The following is a 20,522-nucleotide window of genomic DNA, read 5'->3' on the forward strand; positions in this document are numbered from 1 at the left end:
AGACAGCCACTCATCTTCCTACCACTCCCTTGAAACAAATGGTATCATAAGATTACCATTTATTGGAGTTTCCTCCTGGAGTTTCAACCTTTCAAAATATTTCCCCAAAAAGTGACTTAGCATTTTATACTAATAATGCCCAAAGCTGGCATTTAAATATGTTGCAGATGTGCCTTTAGCTGTAAGAGATCATTTAACGTCCACAGGGTATATAGAAACTCTATATGCTGCAATACTAGTTTGTATTTTTCCTACTGAGATTAAAGCAAATGTAGAATTTAACAGGAAGATCTTGTTAAAGGTTAATCATAGACCTAAATGAATACCCGTTTTCAAAAGGCACTTATTTGCCTGACAGAGAAAGGTTCTTTAATACGTTTTATATTCAAAAGTATTTCAAAAATTGTGAGGCCCAGTTTTAGACTTCATTCTTTTTTTTAAAAAAAGTAAACATAAAAATTTTAGATTCAGAAAATTATTTCAGGACTTCAAGTAAGTAATTTTACTTCCAAAACTTTATCTAGTGTACACATATTGGAAAAATTGTCACAATGCCCTACTGGAACCAGAAAATGGACTACAAAGCTCACACATCTGTAAACCAGCTGAGGACTTGAAATACTTAATTTTCCTCTTTGATATTTGAAAGTTCATTGTATTTTGGCATCGGACAGTTAGTTGTCCTCACACAGAAGATAAACAAGTCCAAGAACCTGGATCGTACCCAGGATACAGTCTTAACACAATGTTAAAATGATTCTGTGCCGAAAACATGCTAACTAGTAGAGTTCTGAGCACACGTTCAGCAGTACCCCACTATGATTCCCCACTACGTGATCTGTACTCGCCAAAAACATCAGAACACGAAGGAAAAATATATTTTAAACAAGTCTAATAAAGACAGTATCCCCCCGCCTTTTTTTTTCATAATTAGAAGTCAAAACATAGCTTAATCTGTTTTCCTCAGAATTACTTGGTTTGACCACTCGACAATGAGTGACAGTTATTCTATGCAAGGACAGAATCTTTTTCAAATAATTTCAAATCTTTTCTTATATTTTCAGTTGCCTCTGATATGATATTTTATTCTTCCGGTTTTTAAGAATGTTAATATTTTCAAGAAAATATACATATATATGTTTGAGTAATAATACTTGCTTAATGATGTTAGCAAGAATTAAGTCCCAATAACCCATTCAGCCACCTAGGGTCACAGAAAAATAGCAGGTTTTAATTTTGAATTTTCCTTGCAAGGCCAAGGCTGGTAAGCATCTTCCAAAAACGCTCAGGGTGGTTTAACTGGTGGATGCTTCCTTGAATATTTTCCTTAAACTCCTTGAAGATCAAACTTTTCATTCAAAATACTGCCAAGAACAATGAGAAAAAATGAAATATGGCCTTTTGTAGCAACATGGATGGAACTGGAGAGTGTGATGCTAAGTGAAATAAGCCATACAGAGAAAGACAGATACCATATGGTTTCACTCTTATGTGGATCCTGAGAAACATAACAGAAACCCATGGGGGAGGGGAAGGAAAAAAAAAAAAAAAAAAAAAAAAAAAAGAGGTTAGAGTGGGAGAGAGCCAAAGCATTAGAGACTGTTAAAAACTGAGAACAAACTGAGGGTTGATGGGGGGTGGGAGGGAGGGCAGGGTGGGTGATGGGTATTGAGGAGGGCACTTTTTGGGATGAGCACTGGGTGTTGTATGGAAACCAATTTGACAGTAAATTTCATATATTAAAAAATAAAAAAAAAAAATAGAAAAAAAAAAAAAAAAAAAAAAAAAAAAAACAAAATACTGCCAAGAAAAGTGACTTAGTACTTTATGCTAGTAATGCCCAACAGGTGGGCACAAGGATGACCGAACTAGTTAGAAAACAACAATAATCATGTGGTGCTTTACACAGAAATCAGTTTGCGTGCAACACCTGCAGATGTCTTTAAGAATTATTTTCAAGTGTCAGTTTTGGGGGCTTTATCCAGGAGTGATTATTATGATTAGATATTTCTGAGGCTAACAGGGAGAAGGAAAGGACGACTGGCTGTTCAGCTGCAAGCGCTAAGACATAAAAGATCAAAATCAACAATGTGATAAATGTGGTCTGGCCTCTAGGAAGGCGTACGATGAAAAATCGTCTCCAACCTGACAACTGACTCAACATCCTTACACAGATGAAATGTGATAAAAGAATGAGGGTGGAAATGAGAGGGACAAGAGGGAAGGGAACGTCACAAAAAGCTGACAAGGGATGTGAGGATGATAAGAGGCAAGAGGGGGCCAGGGTCGGTGCTTAGAGGCTTGTCCTAGACCTCTTTGCACTAGGAGGAGGGCCTCAGGTTGGCTTCCTTTGAAGCACAGAGATGGGGCTCATTTTATAAGTGGTGTTTTGAGTGGCCACCACATCCTACTTTCTTGCTCTGTTTCACGCACTGTGATGGGAACATCACATCTTCAGGAGGATGACGTTCTAACAGAAAGAACAATCCACGGTAAAAATATTCAGAGGAACTCTTGACAGTCCTGAAGCGATTCATACATGCTGCATTACACATGCTGAAATGATCTGCAAACAGATATCAAGCAGACTAATTATGTGCTTTGTAAAAATAAATTTCTCAAATTTTTCAACAAGGATTTTGAAAAAACCTTGGGCAATTAAGTTGGAAAATGCGGTTTCTTTTCTTTTTCTTGTTTTTTTTTTATAGACATATTATTTAGAATTATGATCAAATCTTCTACAACGGTTGGAAGAGATGTTGGCCCATCTCTAGATTAAAAACAAACTGAAATAAATTAGATTTTATGTTGAAAAAAGTAATCCAGTTCAACAACCTATGTGCCAAGTTTCCCTCATATAATTGGAAACAGTCAAGCAATAAACTCTGAAAAAGGAATTTCTAATGGAAGCCTTGAAAACACTTGACTCCGGCTTTGCTACTGGGTGCCATAATAAATCCAGAAACTTAAAACCTCAGATATACTGGAGAAGGAAAAACTTTCAGTGGAGCTATGTAATGTATAGTCTAATATGAAATCTTAAGAGGCAAAAATCTCCTCCAGTGAAAGTTTCTTATACTTCATTCCCCAGGCACATAATTCTCTCACTTCACCCCCCCGAACCTCCATTGCCATTTCACTCTGTTACAGTAAAGATTATGAATGCTCAAGAAAGCCTCTTGATTTTTTTGACGCAAAAATGTTATAATGTAGTATTTAACACCATTTAGAAGAGAGGGCTATAGAATACAGAAGCTAGGCTATGAGATTTGGGACAGTAGTTGAGTAAAATATTTATGACAGAATGGAGAGGCTCTTTTTGAATAATAGTTTTAGGCTGACTGAACTTGGGGGATAACAACCTTAGGTTGGTTGAAAACAACCTTAAAATTAAAACACCTCTACGGTACATTTTTTTTTTTTAAACGGTGGCAGACATTATGTAAGTTTATTGTTACAAGAAATGTAGGTCATTTATAGCTTTTACTAGGGATACACAGACAACCATCACTAGCAAAGTAACAATACTGAGTAAGATTACAGAAGGTTGCTAGTAAACTAAACAGAATGGCTTTACTAAAATAGCTGAGGAAAGTCTATTTGAAATGCAACCATTTTTGCTCTAAACTGCTACCTGCCTTCATAGGTGAAAATAATGCTCTCTGTTTTAAGATTGCATAAAGGAAAAAATTCATCTGTGTCTATTTGCCTCTGGATCATACCTTTCTCGTGGTGGTGGGTCAAAATATAAATCAGAGCTCAGTGTTTTCCCACTCTTGACACCCACAAGGAATGGAGAGAAACATTACGTCAAGCTCCACATGCATATAACCACTCTTTTATGAAAATGGAGGGAGGACTCTGAAGGACCGGTTGTAGGCGGGAAGACCTGAAATCCTGGCTGATTTTCTTAAAAGGATCATTTTGAAGATCAAGTTTAATGGATTCCAGCTAGTAATGGGAATCTGAGAATTATATTTAATATATCAAAAAGCCCAATGGGAAATAGAGATTCACCAGCAACTAAGTTGCAAAAGTGAAGGTTTTGTATTGTTTTTTATTAAAAAAAAAAATTTTTTTTTAACGTTTATTTATTTTTGAGAGACAGAGAGAGACAGAGCATGAGTGGGGAGGGGGCAGAGAGACAGGGAGACACAGAATCCAAAGCAGGCTCCAGGCTCTGAGCTGTCAGCACAGAGCCTGACGCGGGGCTCGAACTCATGGACCACGAGATCATGACCTGAGCCGAAGTCGGATGCTTAACCGACTAAGCCACCCAGGCGCCCCTGTTTTTATTTTTTGATAGAATTATACCAAGTCAGTTCAATAAAACAGGTTATCTCATAATTATCAGAAGCAGTGATTGGCATGATATAGGTCTTTGATGAATAAAAAAAAAAAGCACACTGAATTGATTAAATTAATAAATGCTGCTTATTCGGCAGACAAAATCTTTCAGAGACACGAGTTCCCTAGGGATAAAATTAGCTGCCGTTTAAAAGGTAGGGAAGAACCACTTGCCCGTTTCAATCGCTTCATTTCACAGTTGAGGTAGCTAACTGAGGCTTAGCGAAGTAAGGAATTTGGCCAGAGTCCTTATGTGAGGGAGCCGACAGTCAAATCCAATTCTAAAAGATCAATTCTTCCCACTCTTCTAAGTGGTCTCCTTCCTCTGAGATGTTCCTAGTTTTAGCTTTCTCTCCACTCTCAACTGTGCACTAACACATTGGTTTTACTATTAACTGTGACAATTTCTGTGGTTCAGATAAAGGGCTGAGAAAATACGTCAAGCTGCTATCACAGGACAATCTTAGATAATATTAATAATAAAAAACATGGGGATGAAAGAAATGGTATTTGAGTGTGATACTTTTCATTGGGCAAATTCTAAGGTATTCAAACAACAGTCCAAGCTTGGTGGATATATTTTTAAAAAATGACAGATCACCTGCCTGTAATAATAATGTGTGCGTGGTTATCCCCGGCCCCAGTTACCCTTCCATCCAAGGACCAGATGTGCCCTCTAAATTAGGGGGCTGGGCAATCAGACAAATACAAATTGAGGGGTGTTCTGCAAACAACTATCAGTGGGCTGGAAATGGGGAACCACTCCAGAATAATGGAAAGCTAAAAGACAGGACAATTAAATTCAATGTATGATCCCTGAATGGATACTAGATCAAACCAAAGCAAAACAAACCACAACCAGCTATTGGGAAAAAAAAAAAAAAAAAAAAAAAAAAGAGTTATAAAGGGATACAGTTGGGAAATTTGAATGTGGACTGTGTATTAGGTGATGCTACTGTATTGTTGAATGTCTTGAATGTGATAGCCATACTGTAGTTACGTAGGAGGATATCTTTGTTCCTAGAGGATACTTAGAAGTGTACACAGGGTGAAATGATACATGCGTCTAACTCAGATTGGGGGTGGGAGGGAGGGAGAGAGAGTAGAGAGGAGGAGGAAGGAGGGAAAAGGCCTCACGTGCAGGATGCAGAAGAGGCTTATGTCATTCACAAATATGCGAAGGGGTGAAAGGTACGTGTGAGTGTTCACACGACTATTCCTAAGACTTTTCTGTAGGTTTGTAATTTTTCAAAATAAAAGGCTGGGGAAGAACTTAAGAGAGCTAGGAAGTAATCCTGCGTGTGCCTAGAGGGGAGAGATGGGGCCCTTAAAGCCAAGTTGTTTCTGACACTGCATGGCTGCAAAAGGATTCTCTGTTTTGAGATTTGACAGTCCGCTGTCAACCAAAGGGAAGAGGGCAAGTCAAGAGTGTTTGGAACATTTATAGGTTAAATTTCCTCCACTGGGATATTAGGGAACTTACATGATTTTTAATTAAGAAGGTAAACACTGTAACATTCACTTAAAAAAAACTACTTGGTACAAACTAGTTACACATTTGGTAAGAGTATAAATATTTTTGGAGTTGAAAAAGCCAATAAAAGGTAAAATCATTCTGATTTTAATGTTCACGTACATGTGTTCACTGGTTACTGCTTTGCATTTAATTTAAGACGGCCTTTTTAATAAGCAGAAAATGTGCATTTTTATATTGTTTAAATTTTAATATGGATTTTTGTTCAAAACAACACAGACATTCAGGCTACTTGTAAATGATACAAGATTTTTTGCTAATGAGGCATTATGTAGAACATATGCAAAAATCACAACTCAGTCTTCCAAAATAGACCACAATCACAGGAAAAAACATGATTTTAATAAAAAACAACAGCACTGGGCTTTTACTTCAAAGCAATTAAGGGCTTTGGATAACCAACAGTTTATGTCAAGTTGATGCCAAACCAAACTGGTCTATTAAACACATACTACGAAGAGTTTCTGTAATATTCTATGAAAAGGCTCTTTGCCATAAATATCAAGCACTGCACTCTGAAGATTACAACTACGTTAGGTTCATGTTTGAGAACAAGGAGCCCAACATCCTGATCAGACTTCTAGAATTTCAAATTTGAAATAATGTATCCGTGAAAGAGAAGTTTAAATATGTTTTCCATTTTGTGATTTTTCTTTACAGTAAATTATACCAAGTTTTATATTCTCCCCAACATTTTTTTCAACAGTTTTCCATTAGTCTCAAAAAATTGCTGTGACACATAAAATTTTGAGCTATGTGTAAACATACAAGAAAAAAAGACTTAAAGACCTTTATTGGAAGTCATTTCTTCAGTTTTCAACAACTGTATTTCAAGGAACAATATGCTATTTACTAAAGTTTATTTCTTTGGCCTCTGCAGCAAAAGTTCCTTTACCTGTAATACTCATTTTGTTTCTACTTCCAATTCTTTTTTTTTTATTTTTATTTAAAAAAAATTTTTTTTAACCTTTATTTTTGAGACAGAGAGAGGCAGAGCATGAACAGGGGAGGGGCAGAGAGAGAGGGAGACACAGAATCTGAAACAGGCTCCAGGCTCTGAGCAGTCAGCACAGAGCCTGACGCGGGGCTCGAACTCACAGTCCGCGAGATCATGACCTGAGCCGAAGTCGGACGCTTAACCGACCGAGCCACCCAGGCGCCCCACTACTTCCAATTCTTGATGTGACAAAAGAAACTGCTACTGAGGGAGGGCCATAGTTTAGTTGTTAAGGTAAACTCGTCTAGGTGCATATGTTGGTGTCTCTTGCTGACAATATTCGTAGGAGAAAACATGCATACCTGTCTATCACTCTATTTCTTCCGCTGTTCTAGTCCTAGGATTGAAGGGCTTTTGGATTTCCATTTCAATGAACTGAACACTCAAGTTCCTAGGTGATCATATCCCTTTGGAAGAGGGAAATGGCCAACACAGTATCCATCCTACTCGTTGGGAATTTAGGAAGTATAACACAGAAAGTGGTCTCTGATAACCTTGCTACTCAGCTGTCGAGTAAAGGTGGTAAGGATGGGCTCCAAGCTTGGGCTTTTGGTCTAAGTGTAGAATGTTCATTTTTAGCTACTATCTTAAATATGGTTGTTGGAAATTTATTAAGATCATATTCAGGGTTGGGGTCTGGTCCTTCAGCACTGTTCCTCACAAGGAATCATGTCTTGGTTTTCCAATCAGACCAAGTCTAAACCAGTTCTTCCTGGGGGAACATGGATGACTTCTAGGTATTCAAGCTGGTTCAGAATCAGGGTTCACATTACATCCCCTAATATAATTCTCAAAAAGACTCATGTTTCTTTTGCCCTGCCCTTAGAAGGGTATATAAACATCACTAAACATATAGAATTTCATTAGATAATTTAATTAAATTTTACACATAACTTTTTAGGAACAGAAATTAACAGAGAGAATACTAATCTTTTGAGTCTCTGAAATATAAAGCTTCTTGTATATTTTCAGCCCACTTTATTGTTTTTACAACAAGTCTCATAGGCATATTTTCCTAGTTTTTTTCAAATATTACCGTGTCAAGTTAGTTTGTTAAAGGAGGACTAAACTCTGAATCTGCAATGAAAGACTAGAAAATCATACTGGTGTTTCTAAATGAGAACTTAGCCACATAAGCATGACATCATATACACTGGAGAGGGGAAAAACGAATAGAGGCTCGAGGTCTGGTTTGAAGGACACTAAGAGAGAAAGAAGAGACCTAAGAGATAGCAAATGCAATGTGTAGACCTCATTTGGATTCCAATTCAGACAAACAGGACAAGACAGCTTCAGGGAAGTTTCAATAGGGACTGGGTACTAGAGAATACTAAGGAATTGCAATTAATTTTGTTAGATGTGATAACGGCATGGTGCCATGTTAAACAAATTCCCTATCAGAGATTTATATTAGAGTATTCCTATGTGAGATGACATCCCATCTGGCTGAGGCTGATTAATTCAAGAAAACAAAGTTGAAGGGACAGGTTAAACAAGATCGGGATCATGGTAGTGATCATTTAAGCTAAGTGATGGGTACCTGGAAATTCAAAATACCACTCCCTCTACTTCTAGGTCTCCTTGGTCCACAAAAAGAAACGGAAAGGAAAGAAAAGGAAACAAAAGGAAAAAACAAAGGAACAAAGGGGAGAAAATAATTCAAGAAAGAACATGGTAAGAAGAGTCTTGCTGGAAACACAGTGTGGAAATACAAAATGAGGGAGAGGAATTAGAACCAAACCTGACAAAGGAGGATGGAAAAGAACATTGTAGACATTATAAAACATCAACACTGAAGGGGCAGCAAGTAGACTACTGAAGGGCTCCACTGTCATCCATGACAATCAACAGAATTTGAAGCAGATTTTGAATATTAGGAGAGGTGACAAGCATCTTTTTGGGGTAAAACAACCCCAACAACTTGGTACCGTATTACGGAACTCACTTTTAGTGCTGAAAAAAAAGTCAAATGAGGCTGGACTTATTCATAAGACATGCCAACAGCTGGGTCCTTGTCACACACCTTTCTCTCGGTGGCTGCAACTGGACGGCATCAGAACTTCCTACAGTTATGGTAAATGCAGCAAAAGGGGCCAAAGAGTGGGGGAACAAGGTGAGCCAGAGTAGGTTAGGGAGAAACATCCTTATACAGAGTTGTTGATAGCAGTTAGTAGGTCTAGAGCGGCTTCTATGAAGAACGTTAAGTGAAAACATGATTTTTAAAATAGACTAGACTTATCCTTCCATGGCATATGATAAAGTATTTTAAACTAATTTTGACCTTATCAAAGTGAGATTTCTGTTTTAACATACCTTTGATCTGTAGCCTGCTGTTCTCGAAGCTGAAGAAGAGAGAACTCAATTTCATTTTCTTTTCTCCTCAACTGAGTTTTCAGGATCTCAGCCAAGTGCTCTAACTCTTCTATCTGGCCTCTTTGTGACTGAATAACATTTTCTCTGAAATAAAGAACGTTTACAAGAATTTGTAGTTTGAGGAAAAATCTGCAGTATTTAAGATCAGGACAAAGAAAGTCCTTCATAATAAAGAGCAAGTAAGAGTTAAAAATTTTAGCTTAGGTGCCTCTGGACATAGTGAATAGTAGATTAAATGTGACGAGTTAGAAGTGCATATGGAACAATTCAAAATGTTGCTTTTTATATAATAATACCCTACGCAATAACCTGGACTTTGGTTCACTTCAATTCAGTAAGTATTGTTATTGGGTTACCTACTTTGTCCTCCACAACCTGGTCATAGATAATTTATATGCTTTTGCTCTATCCTATGTATATATGCATAGATCACTCAAATTAACACTTCAGAGAGAGAGAGAGAGAGAGAGAGAGAGAGAGAGAGCGAGCTCACAACAAATTTGCAAAACAGAACAGAGGTTTTTTGCATATATTTATTTATCTCTACCATGGGTAGCAGTATCCCAGCGTAATGAGCCTCAGGAAACTGGTATGAACCTGGTTTTTCAGACTATTAGCAGGTAACAAGATTAGGTATAATCTTTTGGTTTTATTCCTTTACAGGATAGTCATGGCCGTGACTGGTATTTAAAATATTCAAAATAAAATAAAATAAAATATTCAAAAGAACTAGTTTGAAGCCCACACTATTCTTAAGCAATGGTCTAAAGTGTGATGCTTTGTTTTATGTTTTCTTTCCTCATTTAGAATGGTTACTTTTTGATGATCCAGGTAAAGGCCTGTCGATAAGGTGGAGCCTTATCTTCATTGCTGTGACTCACAGACACTGAAGCCATGAGGCTTTCATTAACTGGAGAGGTAAGCTAAATGCGGCAGAAGTAACTTTTTCAAAACCAGAGTATGATGAAGAATGCAGTGCTATAGAATCACAGTGAAACAAAATCTGAAATCCATATGTATTTGATAACTCCAAACTTTTAAGCCACTCCCTCCAATTCTTTTTTTTTTTTAACTGCAAAAAGGCTAATTCGGGATTAAAAAAAAAATTACCTGTAATTTTTCTGAGCATGGAAATGCTGCCTCTAAAGCTTATACTATTCTAAATGACTGGGCTTTACGCCATTCCTTTGGGGAGAAAACTGTAATACAGAGACTATTCTATAAGCCCCTCCATTGATGCAGTCGGTTAAGTTGCTCATTTGCCTCATTTTATTGGAAACATGTTCTATAATATCTGTTCTTACCCCACGGATCAAGATGTATTTAGTGGAGCAAATTATTTGTACATAAGCCAATTGTGTTTAAAATAAAGGAAAGGGAGGGATCAAAAAAGACATGATCAATCAATAAATAAAGCTCTAAAATGACCATAAAAAGAATACATACAAATTTCTTATTTCTCCTCTGGCTTCTTCAAGTAAACTGTTGCCATGTTTTGTAAGCATGGGTTGTAGAGTTTCTGCTACGTCAATATCTTGGAAGCGAATACCTAAAAGTCAATCAGCAAGATTATAAAAGTGAAATTAATAAAGAAGGACTCTTGATTTGCTATCATAAAGGAATGTGTATATAAGAAAATTTCCTAAGTACTGAGATACAGGAGCTCTATAGTGCAGAGACTTAGAAATCCATTGCCCAAGGGAGTATCATTGGCATCAAGTGCACACAGCAGTAAGTATTGCCCATTAAACAAATTCTGCTATGGAAACCAAATGACCTAGAAATAATTTGACTCCACTTAGATTTATAACTCCTAAAGTCATTCTGAAAGAACCAAAGTCTTCAATTCAGGGCTTTACGATATAAACTCAGGTATGAATGAAGGAAAGAGATTTCAATGACTTAACTTCCCCACCCCCCCCATATTTTGGCTAAAGACTTTTATTTTTATTTTTTTATTAAAATTTTTTTTCATGTTTTATTTTTTTGAGAGAGAGAGAAAGACAGAATGCAGGTGGAGGAGGGGCAGAGAGAGAGAGAGACACAGAATCTGAAGCAGGCTCCAGCCAGGTTCTGATCTGTCAGCACAGAGCCCAACGTGGGGCTCGAACCCACAGACTGCAAGGTCATGACCTGAGCCAAAGTCGGACACTTAACTGACTGAGCCATCCAGGCATCCCTGGATGTAGATTTAAAAAATGTTTTATCCATTAGCCATTCACATTCCTTGCCCTTACATTTTGAACCTGATCTTCATTTGTGTGACTCACAGAGACTGTGAGTGTGAATCAAAATGTTCTACACTTTGGTTTATTCCATCTCAATAAGAAAATTCACATTTAAACAAAGGTAAGTCAAGAAGTGATCATGAATGAGATTCCTTTAAATAAAAAATTTTGCTGCTGCCCTAAAAATATAGTTTTTCTTGTAAAAGTCATTACATGCAACTTCACAAGTCTAGTCCCGTTGTTAAAAGTGAGACATGATTTTAATTACATGATTGGATTACACTTACAAAATAATTAAGTAACTAGAGTTTCAAGTAGATTAAATATGACAAATAATTTAGATTTTTAGTGGAGCATAGTCTCAGATACGAGGTATAGATAAAAACTCTTTCTTGGGGCGCCTGGGTGGCTAAGTCGGGTAAGTGTGCGACTCTTGATTTTGGCTCAGATCATGATCTCACGGTCGATGGAGCCCCGCGTTGGGCTCTGCAGAATCTGAAGCAGCCTCCGGGCTCTGAGCTGCAAGCACAGAGCCTGATGTGGGGCTTGAACTCACAGACCGTGAGATCTTGACCTGAGCTGAAGTCGGCCTCTTAACTGACTGAGCCACTTAGGCGCCCCTATACTTAAAATAATCTTTTTTTTTTTTTTAATTTTTTTTTTTAACGTTTTTTATTTATTTTTGAGACAGAGAGAGACAGAGCATGAACGGGGGAGGAACAGAGAGAGAGGGAGACACAGAATCGGAAGCAGGCTCCAGGCTCTGAGCCATCAGCCCAGAGCCCGACGCGGGGCTCGAACTCACGGACCGCGAGATCGTGACCTGAGCTGAAGTCAGCCGCTCAACCAACTGAGCCACCCAGGCGCCCCAAAATAATCTTAATACTTATGGTGTGATAGTGGTTTGCCAATGGTTACATTGTAAAACATACACACTTGATAAAAATCTTTGTTCCATTGGTTCTTCACAGTAAGGATTCTTTCTACATTACAATGATCATACGTTAAACCAGTACTTTCCATGCTTTATCCTGACAAGGCACGCATAGAAAAAGGTAGTATTTGTACAGCAGCTGGAGGGCAAGGCTGCTCATAGCCAGAGAGAATCTACTGTTTGCACCTGGCCACCCTACGCTGTGATATTTCTGACAAGTGTGGCCTAAGTCCCAAGCTCCAAGGCAGTCTTCGAGAGTCTATTCAGATTACTAAGGTATCAACCTTGATAATGGTGCCTGGAGTTTACTCAGAAAGAGAACGTATTCGTCATCAATTAGCACTTTGTGCAGCTTCTACCTCTTGGACTCTGTACCAAGCAGTGAAAAAGGTTTGAATTAGTATGATTTTTTTTTAACGTTTATTTATTTTTCTGAGAGAGAGAGGGGGACAGAGTGCAAGTGAGGGAGGGGCAGAGTGAGACACACAGAATCTGATGCAGGCTTCAGGCTCTGAGCAGTCAGCACACAGCCTAATGTGGGGCTTGAACCCACGAACCGTGAGATAAACGACCTGAGCTGAAGTCGGATGCTTAATCGACTGAGCCACCCAGGTGCCCCTGAATTAATAAACACAAGGAGAAATTCAAGCTATGTAGTCACACTGTAAAGACTGTGCAGCTCTTTTTTTTTCCTTCCATAAGAGAAAACTTCCATCAGACTCTTCTTTTTAAACAGCAATTCATAGTACTAGATTAGTTTGCCATATTCATCTAAAATCTGGGTGTTGCTTTTTTATTTAGTATAAAAGACCTTACAGACCTTAGAGATCATCTTGCCCAGCTATAGTCACAGATGCCAAAACTACGTTTTGGAGTGGATAGGTGACTTTTGAAAGGTAAAATATTTTACCATGGCGTTATCATCTCTTGACTCTTTGGCTAATCTGCTGTTATCACTCCATTCTACAGATAGGAAGAATGAGGCTCTGAAAGGTCAAGTGCTCTCTTCCATGTTAATTAGCAGCAGAATAATTTTCTAATTTATAATTCATTATGATTGCTTTGGTTATTTTCAGTCTGTTGCCAACCTCACAAGCTAGAGTAGCTAAGCCCTGCCATCCCGCAGCTGTCTCCTAGGTGGAGGCCTTGGTGACTTCCAGAGAACTCTGCCTGGGGAAGAGATAGTGTCAATAATCAGTCTGGAGAAAAAAATAGAACAAAATTTTCTCCTTTTCTGTTTATATGGCATTTTTTTCCTCTCCTCAATGAATTGAAATGAAAGTTTTACATGATTTTTTTGTGTCCCTCAAAACGTTTGGTCTTGATGTGAAGCATGTTCCAAACAAAGATCAATTACCGCTATCATGTTATTTCCTTCCCTAGTTGATGAAATTTTAAAAATGTTACTTAAAATACTTACTGATCTTTCGCTTCATCATAAATAAATAAGTTCATCATGGGTGGAGAGAATTGGGGATTTTTATTAGAAGTATTTAGGTTCTTTTCATATTAAGTTTCATCTATGCAATTGAATTGCTTTGTAACCTGGGTACGTTTTAGGGGACTCATTTTCAAAACGAGGAAAGTGATTGACCTATGATCATTTTTGGAGACAGAGGAGGCCTTTATGGTCACTTGCTTAAATCCTTTCATCCTACATGTAAAGATCAAGGTCAGAATGATCAGATGACTTGTCCAAGGTCACCAGACAGTAAGCAGAGGAGCAGGAACCCAGTTTTTGTAACCCTTAGTTATACCCATATTGCACTGTCATGCTGCTGCCATATGATGAAGGATTTAAACAATTCTGCAAATTTTATAAACAGCCTTCTGACGAAATTAAGTGCGATCATAAATAAGCAAACTAGCTGGTTTCCTCGTTTGCCTGAGTCAATGCGATTTCCGTCTGCAACACAGAAAACCAACTCAAACTAAACTTCTATTTTACGGTTGCACATGTATCTCCCGTATCAGGATAAAGAGTTACGTTCAAGGTGTTACCTAACAAATTTGGGTGTGATCTAGGGATTCTTGAATAAAAGGATCTTCATGTTAATATTAACATTTTATCAAAAAGCAAGTCAAAAACATTTTTCTTTCTAAAGTTACTCAAAACCATGAAAAATATGGAAATAAAACTCTGTGTGTGTGTAAAACAACCTATTAAAAGAGTTACATTTAGGATCTAATGTAAGTCAATATAAGCTTATTTTACCTTTCCTGGGGCATTCCTGTGAGCCTGCATTTTCATTCACTTTTCTACGCCCCGTGTTAACACGAGACTGCACGTAATTGTATGGTGTTTGCCTGTAACCCTGGATTTGAAGTTGCTGTTTGGTTGAAATGAGTCTGTTTTTGAGGACTTCATTCTGTCTTTCAAGCTCATGCACTTTCTCTTGCAGCCGCTCAATCATTTCTTCCATTTCCACATCTCGTCCCAGCCGCTTGGGGCCGCCACCACCCCGCTCATATCTTTTCTTGTCATTAACTAGCCGTATTAACTTGGTGGCCATTCTAGGGAAATAATAAAAAGATGAAAAGGAATGTGAGAAGTCAGCATAAAATGCATTCTGTTGAAAGGAACATAATCACTGTGAGGACTTCAGTGCAGAACCTGAATAATAAATTTCAGGTTTTGATGTAACTATTACTGCCTGTGAAGAATCCTTTGATGATAATTGAAACCACTGGGCAACAATCTGCTTTATAGCACTGACAAATAACAGTTTCCTAAGGCTTATCATTTAAGGTTAGTAAAGAGAGGACACATATTTACTCCATATGTTCCTCAAATGCAATTTTTAACGCATGACCTTATGTAGGAATGCTGTATGCACTTAAATGTAGCTACAGATTGTGGATGTGGTGGGTTATAATATGCAAGCCACAGTAAGTTACAGTTTTGAAAAGTGTTAAGACTATGCAGCACTGCTAAGTTTTAGGTGGACTGTTTTCAGTTTCTCTAGAATTAAGACATATTACAAATACAAGAAGGTTAGAATGCACAGGTACACATTTATAAAAAGCCCAATGAAAAATTCAGAGGAACCAAAATGTGCCACTAAATGCTGCTTGGAACAAGAAATCCTCGTGTTTGATGGCAGAAAGTAATCAGATGCAAGAAGCGTTATTTTAATGCTACCTTTAAATTTAGACATAAGTTGTGCTTTTGACATCTCAGGAGTTTATACCTTTCATTCTTTTAAGTTTTGATAAAAACTGGTTAGACAGAACAAAAGACAGAAAGGGCACATGGGGGTGATGTAATATACACGTACGGAAAACATGCCTGACAGTGAGTGGAAAAATGTTGGCAGGACAAGAAAGAAAAGGTGGCTTTGATGAGAGACACAAGTTCAAGACTTTACAAAATTGGTCGCACATCTTCAATAGCTGATTCTGGTTTATAGTGAATCTATTTTTATAAAGAGCCAGACGGAGATTGAAAATAAAAACTCACTTCATTTTTCTTTAAATGGGGTTTGCTTTATTTTACCATGGTTATGGACAGAAGCTTTTACTTAAGAGAACAAAAGTGAAATAAAAAAATCCTTAATAGCTTTGGGATGTCATAGAACAACCTTTTTTTGCCCTGAGCAGAGTCCTCTGTAAGAGCGGTAGTAATACAGGTCTATCTACACTTCTAGCTACCCGGCCTACAGCATGTGGCATCAGGGAGAGCTATGCATAACATAATCAGTTAAGATTGTTTTCTCTTTCCCTTGAGGCAAATCCATTAAACATGCTTTATAAGGGATACAGGATAATAAAAACCAAGATCCAAGAGTACCACAAACACTCTAGTAAAATAATCAATGGATTAGTTCCTTTTCCACCTAATCCAGAGAATGATATATCATTGGGAAATTGGGGCAGGTATCATAAGCCCAACAGAGCCACACACTCTATCTATCCCTTTAATGAGTTTAGCATCCTTAGCCCCGCCCAGTGGCTTAGCCACAGAAATATGGTAGCCATCCAACTGAGATGTCGAGCTAAATATCTGAATCTTTTGTTACCAAGAGACTTTCACAGAGATAGAGATTACATCCAAAGGACACAGGTTTAATATAAAAAGTCAGTCAACATGTGGAGAATAACAAATGACCCAAATTTTGAAGGAAAGAAAAGCACATCAATAGAGTGGCTTTAAGTTCCTTCAAGGATGTACAAATAAACTTTTTGTCAAGAAACCTAAGATCGCATGTTTGTACAGGAATAGCAATAATTTTCATTTGTTTCAGGTGATTATTTTGTAACATTAAAGAATCATAAGTGATCTGGTAAAGTTTGAGTACTTATTTAAAAAGGTGGTTTATCAAATCTACATTTATACCAACGTGATACTAATTCCATCTTAAGGATAAATTTAAAAGCAGTTCTGGACCGCCTGGCTGGCTCAATCAGTAAAGACGTGACTCCTGATCTTGGGGTTGTAAGTTCGAGCCCCATGTTGGGTGTAGAGATTACTCAAAAATAAAATCTTAAAAAAATAAATAAAAGCAGTTTTACACATGTTTGTAGGTAGTGTCAGTGGCATAAAATTCAGAAAGGATTTAGAGCTTTGGGTCATAGTGGTCCTTGGTTCACTACTCTCAGGGCTATATAAAATAAAATTCCAAGAGCTTAAATGGCTTCAGCCTAATACCATAGGCTAGTGGCAGAGAAATAATAGAACACATGTATACAACTTGACTCCCAGCCGAGTCCTTTTTCTATTAAACTACATGGCTCGTTATTAGGTTGTTTTATATTTTCTGGCTAGGACAGATTACTAATGAGGTCAAGGTTGTGAATTCAATTATTTAACTGGCCAATTAGGCTTACAAAGGAAAAAAAATGGTTCTGTGGTCATAGACTGCATTCCTCATTCTGATAGGACATGTATGTGTTACTGGTCAGAAAAGGAATCAGGTAAGCGAATCACAGGTCTTGAAAAACCATGTTATCAGGACTCAAAAATGAACTCAAAAGCCCCCCACCCAGCAGGTCAGTGAGTCATTAAAACAAAGCCCACAGAGTACAGATAAATTCTTAGCAGGATAAATTCTAATCAGAAAAGACCTCCCCCAGCGCCCCCCCTCCCCCCCCCCCCATACCATCATCTTTCTTCCATGGCTGTCCCACCTTTCCATTTAGCCTAGAACATGAATGTGAATACAGGCCTGTGCAAGCTTACAAATGGGAATGTACTTCTTTGTTTTTAAGGTCATACATTCCAAAGATAGTAATGGTGTTTGTGAACAAGAAAGAATGAAAGAAAGTCTACTCTTAAGAAGTTATCCCTGTAAAAATTTCTTGCACACAAATCAAGTGACAATGTTTCTTTAGAAACAGTAAGGACTCTTTGAAATATAGGTTCTAGACTAATCCAAGCAAAGTTAAATATGTTCCAGACATTGAAGTGAGGTTTTCATTAGTAAACCCCCAATCTTAAGGGAACGTGTATCCTAACAAGTTAGAAGAGCTAATTACTTTTTCAAACTTTCATTTTAAAACCAAGACATTTAAAAAACAGATGCTTTGGCCATTTGCTTATTAAACTATAAATATTAAACCAGAAGTTATTTATAGATATGATACATTTGTACTCTTAGTTATTAGCTCTTGCTTTCAAATAGCAACTTCAGACATAATAAACACTCATAATCTTTTTGGTTTATTATTCTATTTTGTAAGATTTTCCATTTTTAAAAATTGTATTTATTTACAACCTGCCTTGTTCCAAAAAAGATTCCAGGTGGAGTTTTCAATTAAGTTTATAAAACAGCATATCCTCCAAACTTTACAGAGTCAGGAAAAAAAGCTAAAAGCTTTTTATCATAACCTTTTAATTTTATCCTCTTGCTTGTGGGCATGCTGTTTAAGTAAAATGTTCTCATCATGCAAACGCAAAAATCTGTCTTCCAGTTCCTCACGACTGATACGTGACACTGCCTGGCGAGACTTCACTGTCCGTGTTGTTGAAGTTTCTGTAAAAATGCCAAGGTAATTAACAGTGGGATTACTTAACATAGTCTCTAAAAATGATAACAGTTGATATTAATATAATCTCTGATGCACTCATCTTTGTTCCTTTCTGACATATAATTAAGATTGTTGTAGAAAATGTTATAACATTGTTTATGTCACCAAGCAGAGGGGAGAATAAAAATCTTTGCTATTACAGTTTATGTGCAATCTTAAGGATTTCAGTAATAATAATATCCATTCAAATGATATTGAAATGACCATTCTTTAAGACTGTAAGAGAATTCTGATCGAATAAGATTTTTCAATTTATATGCTCAATGTTGAAAAAAACAAATTAAAAGTCAAAGTATCTGAAAGTTTTTTTTTCTTTGTTTTTTTTTTTTTTTTTTTACAAAAGAGTTGTAACAATAATTTGGTGAACACAGGATATATTTCAGAGGTATGTATGTGTTTTGGGTTACAGAACATAAACTGTAAAATTTGCAAGTCCACACAACGAAATCAACCAACCTTTACAAATTTATAAGCTATTTTACATATTTTAAAAGAACTTTTATATCTTTAAGCATGTGTATGTATTTTTTTTTTTTTATATATGCTTAAATTTGGTATTTTCCGTATCACTGGCTAATTTTCATCAATCATCCAAAAGAAACAAAGAACAAACGGACAAAGATTAAAGCCCCTACGGTGCGTTCCTGAGGGCAAGAATTGAACTTAAAGTAGCAAATTCCAATAAATAGCTTTGCACAATTAAAATTTATTGGTATTTGGATACTTGGTACTCTACCAAAGACCTAAAACAAAGCTTATACATACTTTTCATTTTAAAAAATAAAATCTGTAGACTTGGACTTATCTTTTTCAATAAAAAGCATACTGACCACCTTTCTGTGGTAGTTCAAGGTGGCCACTTGAACTGTTGTAACAAACAGGTGTATGAAGACACCTCAGTGGAGTGTATTTTACATCACAGCCATCTCAATGACAAATGCACTGGCACGACATGCTGTATACACCAAAACATAGCTCTATACTCTCAACTGTTCCTCAAAGCAGTTATTTTATTTTTTCAATTTTAAAGTGCTTTTTGAGCTCTCTAGCAACCACTAAGTGATAAAAGGATACAGAAAACCTTTAATGTATATTAATTTGATAAAACAAAGCCAATATCGCTTGGATAAACAAACCATTTTGAGGTACTCTACTTGAAAGGCAAAAATTTTTAAATATGGCATTTCCTGCCATATAAAATTTCAACATAAAGAAACATTTTAATGGTGAATGTGATTTAAACCAGGCAATTCGGTTTGGAGGCTTGATGCTCTCTGCGTAGTTCCTACTGATGTGTGGAATTTTAAAAAGATGATTTATAACAATTCTTTATCAGAACAGAGGGGGATTTTACAGTTTCTATGAGCTGTTGATAATTGATGCATGCAGTAAAATACCATATGTTGTTCTAAACTCTCCATGTGCCTGTTTAGTCCAATCAAGAGCTATATAGTTACTTAAACGGCTTCATTGGTGAGGATATCAGAAATACTTTAAATTAACAGAAAAGAAGTTACTGATCAAAGTTCATAATGATAATAAATAACAGCTGGCCATACCTTGTAACCCTCCCATTCCAGAGAGGTTTAGACCTGTATCTTTCACAGGCAGGTCTCCTGCCGTCTCATCAGTTGGACCAGACATGGCCTGTCTGTGGAGAAAAGAAAACGCAAATAAAATCTTCTCAACATACAACATTATGCAATGGAATGAACCAAATAAAATGAATAAGGCACTATGACTTTAATGGACTTCTTAATGCTCACATGTGCTCTTGAAGAAGATGAAAGCTTCATTTTAAAAGTAATACTACGTTCAATCATGGAGACAGTGTTCCTTTCAACAGTGCATTTCCTATAGTTTGCTTAGGAAATGAGGTAAGATTATCATTCTTCCTTCTCTCTTCTTATTTCTCTGTCTGAAACAAAAACAAACTCCCCCCTAATTTAAGAAATACTTTCCTCTCCATCCCCCTTTCCCTTTTGTGCCCCCCAAAGCAAGCAGGTACCTTGAAAAAAACCAGTCAGAAACTTGATTCAAATGGTTGTTCTATTATTTACTAGCTGGTGAAGTCACCTAATC

At 37.0% G+C, this 20,522-nt stretch overlaps 1 protein-coding gene across 8 annotated transcripts in view; it reads right to left on the reverse strand.

The window, feature by feature from the left end:
• The window catches only part of RPGRIP1L (RPGRIP1 like), a 95,325-nt gene that overhangs the window by 72,317 nt on the left and 2,486 nt on the right, over positions 1 to 20,522 (reverse strand). For 6 of the 8 annotated variants that reach the window (XM_078438719.2, XM_060650759.3, XM_078438723.2 and 3 more), the window contains exons 2-7: positions 20,207 to 20,358; positions 20,000 to 20,091; positions 18,241 to 18,385; positions 14,629 to 14,927; positions 10,698 to 10,800; positions 9,192 to 9,335 (exon numbers count right to left, since the gene is read on the reverse strand). In XM_078438719.2, the coding sequence (XP_078294845.2) occupies positions 9,192 to 9,335; positions 10,698 to 10,800; positions 14,629 to 14,927; positions 18,241 to 18,385; positions 20,000 to 20,084 (776 nt within the window). In that variant the 5' untranslated portion in view covers positions 20,085 to 20,091; positions 20,207 to 20,358. Of the gene's footprint in view, positions 1 to 9,191; positions 9,336 to 10,697; positions 10,801 to 14,628; positions 14,928 to 18,240; positions 18,386 to 19,999; positions 20,092 to 20,206; positions 20,359 to 20,522 lie in introns of those variants that run through there. The other 2 variants (XM_081791540.1, XM_060650758.3) reach the window with 2 other exon arrangements.

Source organism: Panthera onca, chromosome E2, assembly GCF_046562875.1.
Source record: "Panthera onca isolate mPanOnc1 chromosome E2, mPanOnc1 haplotype 2, whole genome shotgun sequence".
Lineage (NCBI taxonomy): Eukaryota > Metazoa > Chordata > Mammalia > Carnivora > Felidae > Panthera > Panthera onca.